Source organism: Hippopotamus amphibius, chromosome 7 (genome assembly GCF_030028045.1).
Source record: "Hippopotamus amphibius kiboko isolate mHipAmp2 chromosome 7, mHipAmp2.hap2, whole genome shotgun sequence".
Classification (NCBI taxonomy): Eukaryota; Metazoa; Chordata; class Mammalia; order Artiodactyla; family Hippopotamidae; genus Hippopotamus; species Hippopotamus amphibius.
Window position 1 is genome coordinate 38,819,151 of NC_080192.1, and position 20,859 is coordinate 38,840,009.

Below are 20,859 nucleotides of genomic sequence, written 5' to 3' on the forward strand. Positions count from 1 at the left end.
GGGATTGAACCTGGACCCTGGCAGTGAAAGTGCTGAGTCCTAACCGCTGGACTGCCAGGGAATTCCCAAATATATCATTTTTCATAGTATCCCATTGCCTACTCTGTTGTTTAAATAGTCTCTCCACTTTTGGTCCATGTCCCTGTTAATCAGAACTCTGAATTGCTGTATACAAGTTCTTTTCCCCAAATCAGTTTTAATCGTTTTACATATATTCCAGGGAATCGTAGCACTGTAACATCTTCCCATGTTATGTAATGAAAAGCCCAGACTTCTCAGGCTATTTATTATCTCTGTTTCTTTTTGATCAGAGCATATGCCTTTCCAGGGCTCACCTCTGTCAAGAACTTTGAAGGATATGAGATCTTACCCTGCTTACAAGCTAACGAGTTAGCCTGCTGTAGTTTCAGGGATCCTGACAGAAGACAATAGTCTCCTGGGTCAGAGTCAAGAATAGTTTGTTACTCACCACAATAGCAATAGCCACAGTATTATCATTTCTCTTGAACCAGTTACCTAAGCCCCTGTTCCCACAGGGTGAGGAGAGGAGAGCCAGGTGACACCTGTACACACAGTTAGTTACATTACAGGAGAGACCCTGAACATTCTCTAGAACCTCAGCCTACTTGTTTCTTTAATTCATCCCTTCCATTCTGTCCCCCAATTTTCTCTCCACATCATCCTGATTTGAGACTCCATCTCAGACAGATGCTTTCTTCCATACCCCTCCACTGTGAACCTTGTGCCTTTGAAAGTGTTGCTTGTTTTCTGTGTTCTCCTATTTTAGATGCTCCAGTGATCCTTCTTGGTTTGCACGGTGACTTCAGCCTTTCTTTTCTCTTTGCACAATTTGTTAATACTGTTGTCTTTCCTGCTATTCTGTGCTTTGGTCAGTGTCTTTATGTTTACAAAGTGCCTGCAGAGATATTATTTATTTTTTGTCTCCTACAGAATACACACAGGCAGTGTATTGGTTTAGAATGTGTTCAGTTACAAGAACGGATGACCCACTTCACAGTGGGTGTATGGATAGAGTTTTGTTTCTATTTATGGGTTGTTGGGGTTTTTTTTTTTTTTCATGTAAAAAGTCTGGAGATAGAAAATGCAGGTGTTGATTCAGTTTTTTAAACAGCACCTCATGTAATCTTCTCCATATGCCTCCTCCATCATCTGTAATTCTCTTTTTTCTATATTTGCAGTTCCACGTTAAAGCCATTTTTTAGATTGTAAGTTCTACAGGGTGTTTGTAGAAGACTTACTCCCTAGGTGAAAGTACTCATAGGTACTACTAAGGTAGAAAATGGCCTTTATCATTAAGTTATCTGTGTGTGTACAATCCCCCACCCCCACCACCTTCCCATTAGGCTCTGCATTCCGTGTAGTGTATCTTTTGTTACCCTTCAAAAAGTGCTTTAAGGTAGACAGTCCATTTACTTGAAGATTGAATGATAAAGAATGAGTGAACCCTGCCTTTAAGCAAAGTCTGTCACTGGTAGTTACAGCCTAGAGAAAAGATGTTGACAGGGCTGTGAATGGGGAGGTTTGGGTTTTAAGCAGATAATTTAGTTTATAGGAATTAAATATACCTATTGTTGAAAGGAACACTTGTGTGAAGCAGTTTCTGAATGCTCAGTATTTAATTCTATCAAATGTATCTTCACATACAATCAGAACATTTTATTAATGTTATATAGAAATAAAATGGAAACTATCCTTTCTTTCAGTGCTTAGATGAATATGAAGATGATGAAGCTGGGCAGAAAGAACGGAAACGAGAAGATGCAATTACACAACAGAACACGATGCAAAATGAGGCTGTAAGCTTATTAGATCCAGGAAGTTCCTATCTGCTACAAGTGAGTATTTAAAAATTCTAGAATGTCACTAGCTATTTTAACAATAATTTTCAAGTTACTGTTAATAATTTTTTCAGTTTCATTTTGGTTGCATCAACTCCATTTAAGTACTTTCAATGGATTTAACTACTGATTTTCCTTTCATCCAAATACTTTTTGACGTAAGCAATATTTAGTCCTTAGTTCCTGATCAATGAATACTTACTGACTGACTAAGCAGGTTAAAACAGTATCCATTGTGAAAATAACCGGAAAAAATAACTACCTTTTTGCTCTTAAAAAAGTAAGGATTAGTGAGTTTGAGTGGACAGTTTTATCCTAGGCTGATATTTGCATTAGAATTATGTAGCAAATAGAGTTGAATGACAAGTTTCTGCAAAGTCAAATGTTTAAACATAATAATAAAACACAGCATGTATTGTGAATTGCCAGAAACATCAATATTTCTGTGCAATTATAAAATACTTTTTAAAAGAAAATTTAAGTCAGTTTCACATTAGCTGTTATCTTGGCTTCTTGTGGCACAGAAAACTGAGGGTTGTTGGCATTGGGGTGGGTGCCTCAGTTTAAAGCTAATTGCTCTGCAGAATCATTCCTTAGAAACTAATTCGGAAATTATCTTGGTATATCTAATCTTAAATTAATTTGATGATATTTTGAGATCTTAAGCTACTGTGGTTGTCTGACAGAGTTCCAGCTTTGACTTTTTAAGTGCATTTTATTATGATACCACTTTAAAAAGAGCTTCCGAGCAGTACACACATCTCCCCATTTCACTGATTAAAAAAATGACATTTAAACTTGTCTGTTAATTTGCAAGGTTATGATAGAAGGCATTTGGCAGAGAGAGAGAAAATATTTTGAAGTGATTTGGAAGTGATTGCAAAACTTCTTTTTCCTCTGCTCTCTGAGGCAGATACATTGATGTGAAGAATGGTAGAGTAACCGGGGTTTGTTACTGTGCCACAGTTGCTACTACTAGGAGAAGTGGTACCCTATTATAACATATAGCATATGATATACCCTATTATAACATAACACTGCTAACCAGTAGTGCTCCTCTCAGCACCTCTGTGACTGTTCATAATCTAAAGTGTCTTTGTGTATTACAACAAAGTTGAAATTAAATCTGTGCCTATTCCAGGTGAAGAAATAGGCTTAATTTATTGGGATAGAGAATAGAGCGTTTTGATTTGAGCCTAGACCTGGTTTCAGTTCTTGGTCATGTCACTTAACATCAGGTGGTCATGTCACTTAACATCAGGCAGCAGCTTTTGGAAAGAGGGCTGATTTCTTTCTGTTGGATGAAGTCTTTACCCAGTCAAAGCTGGGGAGCCTAGTGTTTAGCTTATTCCCAAATTTATACCCAGATATGTGGAACAGTCTCAGCTGATCTGGGCTCTCTGAGGAGCTTTCTGCCTTATCCAGTTTATCTTCCTTCCTGTAGCTTTTCTAATCTCTTCGTAGGTCCACCCTTCATTTCTCTCATTTTTGTTTATGTGTTTCATTAGCAATTAGGATGTGACTCACTGATGGTGGTTTTAAGTATTCATTTTCCAGGCTATGTGCTTGGGATGAAAGTGAGGCAAAGACTCTCCCATGGATCCCAGATTGCCACATTGAAGTTGGAGTGAGAACAGGAACTCTTCTCAGTTACTACCTAAGCTCATATACTCCCTCTGAGTTACTACCTAAACTTGCATATTCTGTTTCTCAGATAGGATATAGATTTTATTTTTTAACTCCAACTTCAAAAACAGCAAAAAGAAAGAGAGGAAGTATTGGCATCATTGGTTGTTTTAAGGCTTTTTTTGAATAGGACAGAAAGATTTTGTTTCTTAGCATTATCTGTGTGAATCTTAGCCATTCAATGAAACAGATTTTTAAAAGTGAATACGGGGATATGTGTATAAAAACAGTTGATTGAACCTGGTGTACCCCCCCAAAAAAAAAAAAAAAAAAAGTGAATGAAATGGGAACATGCATTCAGCATAACAGGATGCTTTGTGAAAGGCTGGAGTATTTTAAGTTTCTGTTTGGCATTTTTCAAACGATATGGAGTAATGGTAATAAAAAATGAGGCTTTAAATTTTTTTGTTATATTTTTAGCTATGATTTTACACATTTTTAACCATGTTTTTTCCTAGAGAATCATGCCAGTTTTTAAAGTAATATATTAATTCTCTGATTAAATAATGCATGATCAATTAGAAAATTTGAAAAAAATGAAAATGTAAAAAGGGAAATTACCCAGTTTGGTCTCTCTCTTTATGCATTTTTATGAACTGTTAAATTTTAAACTTTAGGCTTAATTAAAAAGAAGCGTACAGTCACATGCTAAAAAATGCAAAAAGCATAAAAAGATATGGTAAAAAAGTCTCCCTGAGCTACCTGGTTACCTTCTTTGGAGGCAACTAGTGCTTTCTTTTCTTGTGCATCCTTCTAGAGGTAGTCCATAAGCAAATGTGTGTGTGTGTGTGTGTGTGTGTGTGTGTGTGTGTGTGTCTATGTGTCTATGTGTCTATGTCTATATATGTGTCACTAATTTTAAGCACACTGTTTTTCATCTTGTTCTTTTCATTTAATATTGTGGAGTACATAAAGAGCTTCCCTATTATTTTTTTGTAAACACAGAATATTCTATTTTATAGATGTGCCATAATTTTTCTAACTAATTTCTATTGATGGTCATTTAGGTTATATATAAGTTTTTGCTACTGCAAGTAATGTGGTGGTGAAAAACTTTCAATATATGTTCTTTTGCATATGTGTGTGTAAATCAGTAGAATAAAACCCTAGTGCTTAGAATTTGTGGGTGGAAAGGAATGTGCATTTGTAAATCTGATGGTATTGCCAAAATTCTCTTTGCAGGTGTTACAGCATGAATGTTTTTTTCATGTTATTCAAAGCTCTTTGTATATTATTTTCAGTGGCATAAGAGTTTACACAAATTTCCTATTAATAGAAGTCCTCAGTGGTTAAACTTTTTCACTATGATGAGTAATGCTGAAATTAACATCCATATAGATTAAACTTTTTGTGTTTTGAATTATTTTCTTTGGCCAGATTACCAGAGGTAAACTTATTGGGCCAAAAGCCATAACAGATTTTAAATTGTTTACTTATTTATTTATTGGCCGCACATTGTGGCTTGCGGGATCTTAGTTCAGCCAGGGATTGAACCCAAGACCTGTGCAGTGGAAGCACGGAGTCCTAACCACTGGACCACCAGGGAGTTCCCCATAATGCATTTTAAAGATTTTAAAAGTTTCTGATACATATTGCCTAAATTACTTATGAAGAGAGAGAAGTGTATCAGTTTATGTAATCAATGGCATTTTGTGAAAGGGCATTTATGAGTTTTATTTTCCTCCTTTCTTTGATTATTTATTGATTTGCCTTTTAAAACAATCTCATACTTACTGAGAAGTTGCAAGTACTGTACGGAGAATTTTTTTCCCTTAAAATGTTTGAGAGTAAGTTGCTAACTCGATGCCCTATTACCCCCAATATTTCACTGTGTGTTTTCTACAGACAAGATCTCCTACATAACCAGAGCACAGCTCTTAAAAATAGGAAATTAAAATTGATACATTCTTTTACAATCTAATATATTCAGCCATCAGGTTTGGCCAGTTGTCCCGCTTATGTCCTAAATTACAGCAAAAGGATCTAATTTAGAATCACATGTTCTATTTAGTTGCTGTATCTCTTTAGTTTCCTTCAGTCTGATACAGTCTTTCCTTAACTTTCTTAATCAAAACACTTTTTAAGATTGTAGGTCGTTTATTTTGTGATATGACCCTCATTTTGGGTTATCTAGTATTTGCTTACAGTTAGATTCAGGTTGTGTGTCTTTGTCAGGAATATCATAGAATGGTTGCTGTGTTTTTCTCACCGTGTATCCTGTCGGGTGACACATGACTTTAATTTGTTCCATTGCTGATGATGGTCACTTGGTCGTGTGATTAAGGTGGTGTCTGCTAGGCTTCACTGCCCTTTCTTAATGAGTATTTTGTGGACAAGTGTTTTGAACCATGTAGATATCTTAATCCCCATCAAACGTTCTATTTATCTATGATCTGTTTATATCTGTATATCTGTATCAACTCACTATTACCTATTTTATCTGATGGGTTTTACCTTGCTACCATGTATATTGGTTTTTTACTGCTGCTATAACAAATTACCACAAATTTGGTGTCTTAAAACAACACAAATTTATCAACTACAGTTCTGTAAGTTGGAAGTCTCTTTGGACTAATAAAATCATGGACTGAAATGAAAGGCTAAAAACAGGGCAGCATTCCTTCTTGGAGGCTATAGGGGAGAATCAGTTTCCTTGCCTTTTCCAGCTCCTAGTGACTACCTGTATTCCTTGTCCCTCTTCCTCCTTCAGAGTCAGCATTGTGATCTTTCTTCTTTGCCATATCTCCCTCTGACCTTCTTCTGCCTCTTTCTTCCACTTTCAGTGACCCTCGTGGTTACAGTGGGCCCATCAGATAACCCCGTATAATCTCCCGGTTTAGCGTCCATTTGGCTAGCAACCTTCATTTCCTTCTGCCATGTATGTTCAAAGGTTATAGAGATTAGGATGTGAACATCTTTGAGGGCCATTATTCTACCTACCACACCACCATAATTTATTTTAATATTCACATTATCCCAAATTTGGCCAGTGGGAGCCCCTTTAACCTTTTGTATTCTTTCCTATGTCTCCATCATTCTTGGAATACTTCTTTGTTTTCTGGCACAATAAGGTATTGCAGACTCATCTTTAGCTTTCTTACTCCAGTCTTGGAAGCAGCTATTTCTCTTAAGGAGGCCTGACTCCTTTAATGGAAAATGATATTATAAAGCCAAGATCTGAGCTGTAGTTATGTTCATGCTCTTGAGATGTCACCATTCTTAGTTGCTCTCTATGTACAGACATACTGTGTCTACATGTACATACGTATGTATATATATCTGTTTGCCACCTTCGTACCTACCTAGCTAACTACATCTATGTAGATATTGAAACTAATTTATACCAATATGGCCCATTCTAATCTAATATCATAAGGCTCAATCTAGTATTTGTAACTCCCTTTTTTGATGCTGAGAAACCTGTTTCCCATTATTCTTAAAATGTTTTCTTACTTATTCAATTCCCCTGTGCTTATCTCCCATTGCCGCTCCTTCCCCACACTTACGCCCTCCTCACCGCAGTGGGTTCTGACACCACGCGTTGGCTTTACCTTGTGCATGAACACTCGCCTCCCTTTTTTCAGGCTTGGGCATCCCTTGTGAGGCTGCAGGTTGCCGTCTTTACCCTGCTTGAGTTGTGACTCCTCACACCAGATCACCCCCTCTGTAGATTCCCTCCTTACCCGGCTTAGCTTCTGCCATCCTGTGACAGGCTGCTCTTCCCTAGGCTCTTTCTTTGTTCCTGCTCAGACTGAGACTTCATGCTGGATTACTCCTCCTCGGGGACCCCTTATCAACCCGATTGGGTTTTGACACCTCCAGGCCAGGTGCCACTCTGTGGAGACTCTCTTCATCCTGTTTGGGTTCTGGCACATCAGCCGTGGTCATCCTCTACAGAGATGCTCTCCACACCCTGCAAGGGCTGTGAATTCTCTGTGCCAGGCTGCCTCTTTGAGGGAACACCTTCTTTACCCTCTGGGGCTCTAAATCCCCATTTTGGGCTGCCCTCCTGAATGGATGACCATTACAGCCTGCTTGGGGCTCTCATTGTCCCTTCATGGGACTCCCGTTCTGACCTTGCCTCAGTCCTGATAACCTGACTTCACTTTCACACTCTGTAGACCCCTCCTCATTCTGCTCAGGCTCTGATTTCTCACACCAGGCTGCATCCCCCTGCTGTATGGATGCTCTCCGCAGTTTTCTTGGACTCTGGTTCTCTTTGCCAAGCAGCTCTTCCTCATGGAGCGTTCCAGTATTCTGATACCCTGGTTTAGGCCACTGTGTTTCCTCCCCACCTTGCTCTGCCCTACCTAAGGGCTTTAGGACTAAATCATTCAGGAAAGGAGGGGAATAATGAGTTCCCCCCACCCTTTTTTTAAATTGAAGTACAGTTGCTCTACAATATTATGTCACAGGTGTACAGTAGTCATTCACAATTTTTAAAGGTTATACTTCATTTATAGTTATAGATATTGGTTATTTAGTTTTTCCTTTTAAAATCTTTTAATTTGATAATGTTTTTATTTTATTCTCATTTTTAAAGTTATTTTTATCAATTATACATTACAGATAGTCTGTTCTGCATTCATCTTCAACATTGTATATCTTAGTATGTCATGTATACCAGTACAGGTATCTTAAGTTAGTCCTGAGGGCCAGTTAACGTGGTATGCCATAGTGTTACTGAGGGCTGTACTGAAGTTATTCAGGTTTACTTGAGTAACTTCAGTATTATTTTACTGTATCCTGCTGGGCCTGTGTTTGTCTGATCTTATTTCACATATGCTTTTATATTTGTTTATACTTTACAAGTTCTGATCTGCCATTGCACCTGTAAAGACAATGTTTGTGGAATTTCCTTATTGACCATTCCAAGCTTGAATGAAGCAGAATGTTTTATTTAAACTTACATAAAACAGTTTGTGCTTTGCCAACATTTTCTAAGCTCTACATAGGTCTTCCCCCCTCCCTTTTGTAATATAAACTATCCTATTGCAAGAAAGATTATTTCAGGAAAAGTATATTTTAAATCAGTTGTATAATAGACTTTGGGGTTATTGGAAGGTCTAATTACATAGTCTTTGAAACTTTTAAGACAGATATAATCTTAGCATTTGTATTTTTTATAAGCAGTTTCAGTGGTACTGAAGGTATTTCTCCCCCCCCCCCCCCACCCCCTGCGTTTAGAATGGAATTGTCAACTATAACAGTTACGGTAGTTATGAAGTTATCACTCTTTGCTTGGAAATCTTTGTGGTCACAGAAATATAGAGCCTTCTGGTTAACAAATCTAAGGTTTATATTTGTATAGAATTTTGTATTAATGTGTACAAACATCAAGCACTTTCCTCCTTAAAATTATACGGGGCTTTTTCATTGTACGATAGGGGTTGATTTTTTTTTTCTGTCTAACATTTCAGTTTTCTCTTTTTGGCAGGGCATAGAGATCACTTTAAACTCCATCTGTAAATGTCAGTTTTGAATAAACATGAGAAGCAGGCTACCACCCCTCCCGATCTCTGCTAATACTAATATAGTCTGTCCAGTTTGGGGAACATTCCATTGTTAAGTAATGGAATTTGATTACTAGAGTCACTGTGAAATAACATTTAGCTACAAAGTGTATAATCTAATAAAAGCTATATTCAAATCTGACTAGTAAACAATAAGCTTAAGTGTTGTCTAATAAAAACCATATTCACATCTAACCAGTTAACAATAAGCTTAATTGGTCTGCTTTAAAATCTAAACTATTGAATATTAGTTATATAGAAATAGGCTTAAATCAAATTGTTTATACATCTTGGAGATGAACAGGGAGTAATTTGATCAGGTATGTCTGTGTTGTAGTTTGATCAGTTGCACCAGACTAGCTGTAGAGAAAATACTGTAAAACTTGAGATATGTTTTAAGTGACTAGCTGGTTAAAAATAGCTGTGAGAAGTGTAGAAAACAGATATCATACAACTTCTTATTAGTATACTTAAATGGAAACTTGCCTTATACTGACTTTAAGTCATCTATAGTTGGGTCAAAGTATAATACTAGTATAATGGCAGTATAGTGTAATGTTGCTGAAAACATCCTCCATTACACTTTTCTGTATTTATTAAAATTCTGCTCTAAATGTGTATTAGTCTTAAGTTTTACCGTGTTCGGGGAAAATGCCTGCTTTAAGCCTCAGATTTTATTTATTGTCAAGTTGTTTATACCATTAAAATCAATATATCAGTTACCCACAAATCAGTAAATGCAACAAGGGCTATTCTTACTTAGTAGTTTTTCTTATTTCATTGCAGAAAGAGATAGTCTAGATAATCAAGCTGATGGCATGTTTTGAAATATTTCAGTTGTAACCAAAATGAGAGAGGTGTTATATGTTTTGGAACTTAAGGTATTATAATCATTTTTTTCTAATGCATATTTAGAAAGACATCATTTAAGGTCTGGCCTTAAGTTTTAGTTCATATAGAACAAGGTTAGGGAATTTTATGAACAAAAACCATGATAAAATGTTAGTTGGAATATAGTTTGCAAAACTCAAGGGGAAAAGTTCCATAGGATATTATTATCTACATTCAATAAAATGTACTTCGAGTACATACATATAACCTTCGTATTTCTTTCTGCTTTTTCTAAATAACCAGTGATTAAACATTTTAATCTAGTTACTATGGTTTCAAAAGTAGTTTAAAAACCAGATTTTATAAAGTTTATTCTTTGTTGTTTTTCACTTAGAGATATAGTTTTATAAATAGGAGCTCTTTTACATGTTTGGTGTACAGAGTACAAAGATTGATGTGCCTCATCTTTAGGGGCTGCTACTTTAATGACAGGCAGACAAGAAACTCTTTAAAGTTTACTTGGTAGGCTTTGTTACTGTCCATGTTATAAGAACAGCTGATGCCCAGAGGAGGGTAAAGTGTCTTTGAACCAGCTGTCAAAGCATGGCTTCTCCAGAGGTAATCCTGTTAAGTGGTCAGACCCCATACATGGACACTTCTAGTATCTTGTCACATGGTTACTTCCTGCAACTGGTTAATTCTAAAGTGGTGCTTTTTCTGGGGGACTTCTCTGCCCGTCCAGTGGTTGAGACTTTGCCTTCCAATGCAGGGGGTGCAGGTTCGATCCCTGGTCGGGGAGCTAAGATCCCTCATGCTCGTGGCCAAAAAAACAAAATGTAAAACAGAAGCAATATTGTTATAAATTCAATAAAGACTTTAAAAATGGTCCACGTCAAAAAAAAAAAAATCTTTAAAGTGGTGCTTTTTCTGTAACTGCAGATTACTAAGGAAGTTATTTCTATAAGTTGTCACTATATATATATTGCATACTATTTGAGCTGAGGTTTTTGGGGAAAAAGGAAATCAAATCAAATAAAGTTATACTTAAGTGATGTAGGCTGTTGTAACGGGAATTTATTGATTTGGAATAATTAACTCAGATTTATTAAAGTTCCACATAGAAAACTCAGTAAAGATTTTTCCACATCCCAGGTTTTTAAAAAATCGTAGCTGTCAAATTTAAAGTATTAGCCTGTTATAAAGGAGTTTTGCTAATTGATCTCTTACATCATTTAATCCCCACAACAACCCAGTGAAATAGACATTGTTGTTATTGCTGTTTTAGAGATGAAGAAACTGAGACTGGTAGAAGTTAAATAACTTACCCACAGTCTCACAGCTACTGGGTGGCCTGTCTGGTTGGAACTTGGATCTAAATTTTACTCATACTGTATGGTTTTCTATATTGTTTCCCACATTGATCTGTGTTCTTTATTGCACCATGTAGTATTTGCTGTTTTAGTCTGGAATCTGATAATCTTATAAAGGGAGCTTATTCTCTGATTTTAACCAGATGAGAAATTAATTGTAGGGTCTTTCATGGAGACTTTGAATGATTAACTAGAAAAAAGGAATTATTATCAGTTTTTAAAAAGATGCTTTATCATTTATTTTTTTTAATTTTTAAAACTTTTTTATTGGAGTATAGTTGGCTGATGTTGTGTTAGTTAAGATTAGTTTTGACCAGTGTTATTAAAATGAAACTGCAAAAGACTGAACAGAGAAATGCCCTGTTAGTTGCAAGGTAATAGTTTTCCCACCCCAATGCATAATGTTAACTTTCAGCAATCTTTTTTGGGGGGGGGGGGGGTGGTCTAGCTTAGAATCTGCATAAAAAGTATTTTCTTACCTTTTATTTTTAGCTGTTTTAAAAAATAAGCATTAATCATCATACATATGTGGTGAATTGTAGCTTTTTTTTTTTTTTATAACTTTTACTGAGATACGGTTAACATACAATAAACTGCATATATTTAGAGTGTACAATTTGGTATCCCAGTCTCCCAGTTCATTCCCCGCCAACCCTCCCTGCTTTCCCCACTTGGTGTCCATATGTTTGTTCTCTACATCTGTGTTTCTATTTCTGCCTTGCAAACCAATTGATTTGTACCATTTTTCTATAGTCTGCATATATGTGTTAATATACAGTATTTGTTTTTCTCTTTCTGACTCACTTCACTCTATATGACAGTCTCCAAGTCCATCCATGTCTCTAGAAATGTCCCAGTTTCCTTGCTTTTTACAGCTGAGTAATATTCCATTGTATATATGTACCACATCTTTTTTATCCATTCATCTGTTGATGGACATTTAGGTTGCTTCCATGTCCTGGCTATTGTAAATAGTGCTGCAGTGAACATTGGATTGCATGTGTCTTTTTGAATGATGGTGTTCTCTGGGTATATGCCCAGGAGTGGGATTGCTGGGTCATATGGTAACTCTATTTTTAGTTTTGCAAGGAACCTCCATACTGTTCTCCATAGTGGCTGTATCAATTTACATTCCCACGAACAGTGCAGGAGAGTTCCCTTTTCTCCACACCCTCTCCAGAGTTTACTGTTTGTAGATTTTCTGATGATGCCCATTCTGAACGGTGTGAGGTGATACCTCATTGTCATTTTGATTTGCAATTCTCTAATAATTAGTGATGTTGAGCAGCTTTTCATGTGCTTCTTGGCCTTGGCCATCCTTATGTCTTCTTTGGAGAAATGCCTATTTAGGTCTTCTGCCCATGTTTTGATTGGGTTGCTTGTTTTTTTGATATTGAGCTGGATGAACTGTTTGTATATTTTGGAGATTAGTCCTTTGTCTTATATCATTATACGTATGTGGTGAATTGTAGCTTTAAAAAAAAAAACTGAGGGCATAAAAAAGACTGAAAGGGGGATATATTGTGTTTTATTTAATGCTCGGCTTCCAAAAAGGTTTAAGCTGATTGGTTGATGAATGATAATTCCTCCCCCCCCCCCCCCCTTTTTCTGAGCTTTTAAAATACTTCCAAAGTAAAGATGTAATTTTTAAAAAGTGATTGGTGTTGTCTAAAAAATCAGATGTAGAGTATTATTTTGTTTGATCAGCAGTGTAAATTTTTTAAAGTAATGGTAATTGTTCCAACATTCTCTATCAATTGTTGTATATAATCTGGAATTATGTGCTTATACACATACCCAAACTGATACGTCATTATTTTTACTTTACAGGAGCCGTCTAGAACAGTTTCAGGCAGATACAAAAGGTAAGAATCCTTAAGTTATGACTAACAGCATATTGTAGACATCAGTGTAATGTCTTTCTGACCATGGCTTAACTAACTAGAACTGTTTCAAGCAGCTGTTTGAAAATAAGAAATCTTAATATTGTGTTCTTGAAAAGAAATTACATCGTAGGCAGGAGTGTAATGTCTGTCTGACCATGACTTATTCTAACATAGTCTGCAGTCTTTGAAAACTGCACACATCATGAATTTGTAAGGGTTTGATGAACTTGGCAAAAGAAAAACTGAGGGTCATTTTCCCTTGTTGTATTTAAACACTGAAAATACAAGTATACCACCTGTGTTAGTCAGCTTGGGATGCCATAACAAAATACAGTAGAGAGGATGGCTAAAACAGAAATTTATTTTCTCATAGTTCTGGAGGCTGTGAAGTCCACGATCACAGCACCAGCATGGTCTGGTTCTGATGAGGGCTTTGTTCCTGCCTTGCAGAGAGCTGCCTTCTTACTGTGTCCTCAAATGGTGGAGAGAGAGGGGGTGGCTTCCCTGGTGTCTCTTGGATAAAGGCACTAATCCCATCATGAGGGCCCTCCCTCATGATCTCATCCTAAACTTAATTATCTCCCAAAGGCCCTAATTCCAAATATACCATCACATCGGAGTTAGTGCTTTCAGGATGTGAATGTTGGGAGTACACAGTTCATTCTGACCTTAGTTTATTCAGGTTGCTGTAACAAAATATCACAGACAACAGAAATGTATTTCTCACAATTCTGGAGCCTGGAAATCAGAGATCAGAGTGCCAGCACGGTCAGGTTCTGATTGGTGAAGGCCCTCTGGCCAGTTGCAGACTGACAGCTTCTCACTGTGTCCTCACATGGTGAAAGGGGCTAGAGAGCTCTGTGGAGTTTCTTTTATAAAAGCACTAATTCCATTCACAAGGACTCCACCTTTGTGACCTAGGCACCTCCCAGAGTCTCACCTCCTGTTACCCTTACATTGGACATTAGGATTTCAACAGAACTTTGGGGGCACACAAACAGACCATAGCAAGACCATAGCATCACCTATATACAATGAGTAATGCTTTTATCAGACAGTGTGTTCGAGAATGTGTGCACATGTATAGGAGGAAAATTAGAATTAAAGTTTAAGTTGTGTAATGGAGATGCCTGAGATATTAGCTTCCTTCCCTGTTGAAGCCATGAAGGTTGCAGAAGGTGTGGTCATGCTTGTGCTAATAGTTATAGAATAATGGTAAATCTTATCAGGTGCTTATAATGTCCAAGGAGTTTTACACAGAGATCGCATTCAATTCTCAGGGTTATCTTGTACTGTAGGTATAATATTTACTTTCATTTTGTAAGTGAGGTAAGTGGGATAAAGAGGTAGAATCATTTCACTATGGTGAAATGATACAAAGCTAGTGAACAGAAGTCTAGATTTTAACTCAGGCAACCTGACTCCAGAACCCACATGCTTGCACAAGATAATCTACCTAGATTTATACATATAAAACCTATTTTCCTCTACTTTTATGTTAAAGTTTAAAAATATTTGGTTAAAAGTTGTGATTATTATAGTTCATCTAAAATAAAACAATTAAGAACAGCTCTAATTTTAATAGTTATTATATAGATAAAATTCAGTGTTTAACTTTTAAAAGAGATAAGAAGGCCAAGGTAATCAACAATTGAGTAAGTAGGTCTGATGTTTGCCACTGCTGCTGCTTTTATTTTCATTTCTGAGTAATTTTGATGTAGGTGTGGTGAAACTTGTGATTCTTTTAAGCTTCTGGCGTATACATTGCTTGGTAATTTTTACTTACCATGAATAGTTTAAACTGGAAAGAATCTTTTTTTTCTTGCTAGCAAGCATTGCCAATCAAATAGCTTTGATTTGGCCTATTATCAGGCCACATTCTCAAACCAAAGAATTTTTTTATCAGTTTTTGGTTTGGGAAATAAAAATAAACTTATCACGTTTGTTGTATCATTCATACATATTTCCTTCTTATTAAATAATAAACCTTAAATTATAATTGGCGCTTTTCAGATTTACATTCTTTAGTTAGAATCATTAGGGGAGTAATTTTCTTACAAATCCTAATCGAAAGCTTTATTTACATATCATTATGTTAAATCAGGAAGAAAACTGATTTTGCATGGTGTAAGTTTTTATTTTTAAACTTTTTAGACCATTATTTTACTTGTGAGCTGTTCATGTACTTGTTACTTCTTTTGTTTTCTTAGCCTAAAGTACATGGTTTGTTTTCAGCCCTCAAAGGTTTAGCCATGTTTAATACTGTTATAAAACAAAAATATTTTTTTAAGTTTCTAGTCATTATTCACAGACTCATAGCAACTGGTAGTTGAACACCTACACAAGATAAAAACAAACACAAAATCTAGATCTGAAATTATCAATTCCTTATCTAGAGGAATTTGTTACATTGTATATCAGCAGTTCATTACTTTCATTAACCTGTCAGCAAGTTGTCACAAAGACTGAAGAATGTATGTTTCTTGGAGAGGGTATCTGCTGATTAATGGGGGTGAAAAAGTGGAGGAATGGGCTAAAGGATAGAAATTTGGCAATGTATGTTAGAAAATATTTTCAGTACCAAATAAGATATATATACAACTAGACAAACTTAAAAAGTCATTAGAGGGTACAAGCCACCCACAAGACTAATAAATTATGAATTAAATATTAAATTTTTTCTTACAGATATCAAGGATGCATTTTTCAGGCACTGAGTTTGTGAAGCACTCTAGTTATGCTCTTCTTTACTGAATCAACTCTTATTTACCTAGAGCGTATCAATATATTAACTGAACTCCTTTTTAAAACATGTTTAAATAACTTTGGATAATTATTTGGAGGTGAGGTCATGAAATTTCTGAAACTCAAGGTTTAGGAAAGATGGATCAGTGGTCATGTATTTGTGGGGTTTTTTCCCCCCAATATGTGATTTTCTTATTGTAATTAACATACCAGAAATGAGCATGTATGATAGCCCCTAACTGGGAAAACTTAAATTTCTAACAGTGAGATAGGTTATAAGCTATAACATATTAATATGAAGTTACAGTACAGACATTAAACTGATTCTGTAGAAAACCATTAATTATAGGAATTAATAATTATTCCTATAATTAATTTTCCTAATTGCTACCTATTTATGTGAAATGGAGAGGGAAAGCATATTACAAAGAGTGTGATACAAAACAGTGTCTGTCATAATATATATATATAGCGTTCTTAACTTGAACTCTGTTGATGAGCCACTAAAATTCTTTGTGAAAGAATATCACGGTTATCTGGGAGAAGAGCTGTATTTTCCATCAGATTTTCAAAAAGATCTGCAATCCAAAAAGGTTATGAACTACTAGTATGTTGTAGAACATAACAGCAGTTATCTCTGGGTTGGTGGGGTTACTAGAGATAGTGATTCATATTATCTGTTTCCCACAATGAATATGTATCACAATTTAATAAAGAGTCTGAGATTTTGATCTTTAGTTGTTGCTCTGTGTGTGTTTAAAGGGAGAAGAGAGAGAAAACCTACACAGAGTAAGGGGCTGTTTGGGATAGTGGGACAGTGGTGGTGGAATTGAATAAAGTAGTGAAACAAATTAACAATATGGAGACCAGTCATGTACTTCCTGGTTATTTAAGAATTTCACGATTTATCCAGTACTTCTAAATATTTGGTATCCATTCTAAAAGTAGGATTTTACTCATGAGTCTTGTATTTCTTCTAATTGCTAAGCTTTAAAATATCTGTTTTAGTGGAAAATTCCTCTATCTGTAATCTCATAATGCTGCCAATCTTGTTCTCATGATAGTTTTAGAATAACAGTGTTTTATCCCCCAACACAACACCTTCTAGTCTTTCCACAGAAAATATGAAAATTCCCAGAGGGGGAAAAATTTCAGTAAGTGGTGGTATTTATCTTTGATGATACTGTTTATTCTTTTTCCTTTTCTGAACATTACGGTTAATAACTTTGTAGCTAAGGGCAGAGGGGTATTCTTTTTGGAATTGTGTTAGAGATTTGTGTTAACATTCCTAAGTAGAAGGTTACAATCTTTTTGGAGTTAATAAAACAATCTTTTATTCTGGGTATTTTGCACTGTACATATCTAGCCCTCAAAATAGGCTGAAAACATTTCTTTTTTAAAAATAAACAGAGCTAAATTTGGCTGTAAGATCAGGTAACAGAGTTATTCACAATTATGACAGTGTTCTTTACAAACAATACATAATGGCGATAAATCACTGATTTTGTTTTTCAGTAATAATTATTCCTAGTTTTGAATTTGTCTGTTATCACTCGTGTATTGACAAGCCTAATATGAAGAATTTTTAAACTTGTTAATAGGTTAAACTTTTTCAAATGCTGTTTTAAGCTTGTACATCAAGCAGATACAAACATATTAAGGGATCGCCACATTTTTAGGTTTTTTAGGTTTGTAGCTGTCAGCGTTGTGGATTCTACTAGAATAATCTTGTGGTTGATAAGTGGACTTTTTTTTTTTAAGTGAAAAGAGGTCCTTTAAAATGATTCTAATGCTCTTTTATAATGTGATATGGCTTCAGTGATACCTTACTCTCTTGATTTTCTTCCTACCACTTTGCTGGTAATTTCCCAGTTTGTTTTTTTTTAATTAATTAATTTTGGCTGCATTGGATCTTTGTTGCTGCACGCGGGTTTCTCTAGCCGTGGCGAGTGGGGGCTACTCTTTGTTGTGGTGTGCAGGCTTCTCATTGCGGTGGCTTCTCTTATTGTGGAGCATGGGCTCTAGGCATGTCAGCTTCAGTAATTGCAGCACACGGGCTCAGTAGTTGTGGCTCATGGGCTCTAGAGCGCAGCCTCAGTGGTTGTGGCACACAAACTTAGGTGCCCCGGGGTATGTGGGATCTTCCCAGCCCAGAGATTGAACTCGTGTCCCCTGCACTGGCAGGCGGATTCTTAACCACTGCGCCACCAGGGAAGTCGCTATTTCCCAGTTTTTATTTGTAGCTCCTCCTTTCTTGTACTTATTCTTTATGTGTTGGTGTTACTCAGCTCTCTGTCTTAGACTTTATTTAGACTTTTACTTACTTACTTATTTATTTATTTATTTATTCTTAGACTTTATTCTCTTTATTCTGTGTTTGTGCTAGAAATTTCTTTCACTCTGACAACTTTGGTTACTCTATATACCTATGTTAATGATTCTAAATCATTAGCTCTATATCTATATAACCAACAACTTTTAAATATCTACTTTTAGGTATCTTAGAAGCAGCTTAAACTCAGCATGCTCAAAAGTAAACTTGTGAAACTTAGTGGGTTTCAGTAGTTGGTATCAAAATCCATTCTTGCTCAAGTCAGAAATCTGGACATTGCTTTTGACCCCTTTTTTCCCCCACTACCTCACTTACATTCAGTCATTTACCAGAACTTGTTGAATTTATCTCCTGCATAGCTCCATTGCCAACCCACCAATCCAGGACACCATCGTCTCTTACATAGATGATTACAATACCCTTCAAACTAGTCTCCCTGCCTTCAGTTTTGCTCATTTCCAGTGCATTTTGTTAAAATGACTCTGTCACTTTTCCTGTGTTAATGATGTCCTGTTACCTTTAAATGAGTGTAAACTGGTCTCCAAGGCAGGGTATGCACAAGATAACATTAGGGTGTAGGAGGAAAATATTAGATCTTCTGTTCATATTTACCTTTTAATCTAAAAGACAGCAAGATATTAACAGTCATCCCTTGATATTCACGGAGGGGCGATTGGGTCCAGGAGCCTGAGGATACTGAAATCTGTGGATGTTCAAGTCCCTTATATGAAATGGTATATTTGTGTATAATCTCTGCACATCCTCCTGTATACTTTAAATCATCTCTAGAATGCTTATAGTACCTAATACGATGTAACTGCTATACAAATATAAGTTGTGCTTTTTGGAAATTTCTAGAACTACCCCCTCGAATATTTTCGATGTGGGTTGGTTCATTCTGTGGATGTGGAACCCGCAGATTCGTAGGACCCACTGTATACTTAGTAAGTAGCTCTGTGTACTTGTTATTTACTCATTACTCACTTGTTCTATGTATAGGATGATTATTTAGTACTTGAGGTATCCTGAGGAAAGTGTGCTTTGTTCACATTCTAGATGTTGCACAGTACTGTAACGTGAATGGTTAAATGGGTTTATGAATTATTATGTAGTTTAATACTCATGGATAGGTCTGGGAGGTGGGAATTTAAGAAGAATATGAAACCAAGTACATAGATGCAGAGATGATCACTTGGTTGTTCAATTGGCAAAATACATAAAATCAGATCTGTTCTTACAAATTAGAAAAAAAAAATTTTTATGCTTGCTTTGGAGTTTTAAGTGACAATTTTAAAAACTTTAAATTCTCCTTCTGCTGTTATAGCCATTAATAATTAAATATGCAAGCTCATCTTAGAACTACATCTTCAAATCTCTATCACAAAGAATTAAAAATTAAGTTCCTCAGAAGTAAAGATGCATATTCAAATTATACTTTCATTAAAAATATTATAGTCAATTTTTGTGAAAACAAAGAAATTTGTACCATAAATAATTAAAACATACATTTAAAATTCTTTTCACCCCTTTATGTTCTATTTTTTGTGATACAGATAATGTTTTAATAATATCATACTGTAAATCATATTACTTGATTTACATATGTTTATATAATAAAGTACCTATAAATATGTAATATAGAATATATAGCCAAATATAATGATATTGTAAATTGTATTATAAAAATTGTAGATAAATATACATACCAACGTATATGTAATGAATAAATTTGGAGACCATTAGTTGAAACTCTTCATAAAATAGCTTTCACGTCTCCTGCTTGCCTTTCCAGTGTCATATCTTATCACTCCTATATTTACATTTCATGCTTTAGCCATATTGGATTTTTCTGCTTCTCAAAGGTCCACTTACTCTTTGTTTCTAGATATTTGCACATTCTTATTCCTCTTTTAAGTCTGAGTTTAAACATTTTTTAGCATAATGCTGGTCAAAGTATGGTCCTTGAACTATTTGTAGGTAATCCATGGCAAAGTAAAAATAAAACTTAGGAATAAATATTTAGAAGCCTGCATTGCATTTTGACCTTGTCATCCTCACACCTAAGTGCATGATAAGTGGACTCCTTTCTGAACAGGATATCGACTAGTTCAAGTTCCATGATCCATATGTGATTTTTTGTTTTAATTTTTTAGAGCAAAATTGAGGGAAAGGTACAGAGATTTCCCACATAAACCTGTCCCACGCATGTATAGCCTCTCCCATTATCAACATTCCTCAACAGGGAGGCACGTTTGTTACAATTGATGAGCTTAAACTGACACATCATAACCACCCAAAGTCCATAGTTTACATTATGGTTCACTCTTGGTGTTGTACATTCTGTGAGTTTGGACAAATGTATAAGGACATGTATCCATCACTGTGGTATCATTTTACTTTCTGATCTTTTTACTCTCTCTAGTTTTGCCTTTCCCACAATGTCATATAACTGAAACCGTACAGTATATAGCCTTCTCAGATCGGCTTCTTTCACTTAGTAATATGCATTTCCATTTCATAGCTTGACAGCTTATTTCTTTTTAGTACTGAATAATATTCCGTTTTCTGTAGTTTGTCTATTCACCTATGAAAGGATGTTATAGTTGTTCCCAAATTTTGGCAATTATGAATAAAGCT

The 20,859-nt window shown here is 35.7% G+C and overlaps 1 protein-coding gene across 1 annotated transcript in view; it reads left to right on the forward strand.

Moving 5' to 3' along the window:
- The window catches only part of PAWR (pro-apoptotic WT1 regulator), a 95,787-nt gene that overhangs the window by 59,944 nt on the left and 14,984 nt on the right, over positions 1-20,859 (forward strand). The window contains exons 2-3 of the mRNA XM_057743281.1: positions 1,725-1,856; positions 13,090-13,124. Of these exons, the coding sequence (XP_057599264.1) occupies positions 1,725-1,856; positions 13,090-13,124 (167 nt within the window). The remainder of the gene's footprint in view (positions 1-1,724; positions 1,857-13,089; positions 13,125-20,859) is intronic.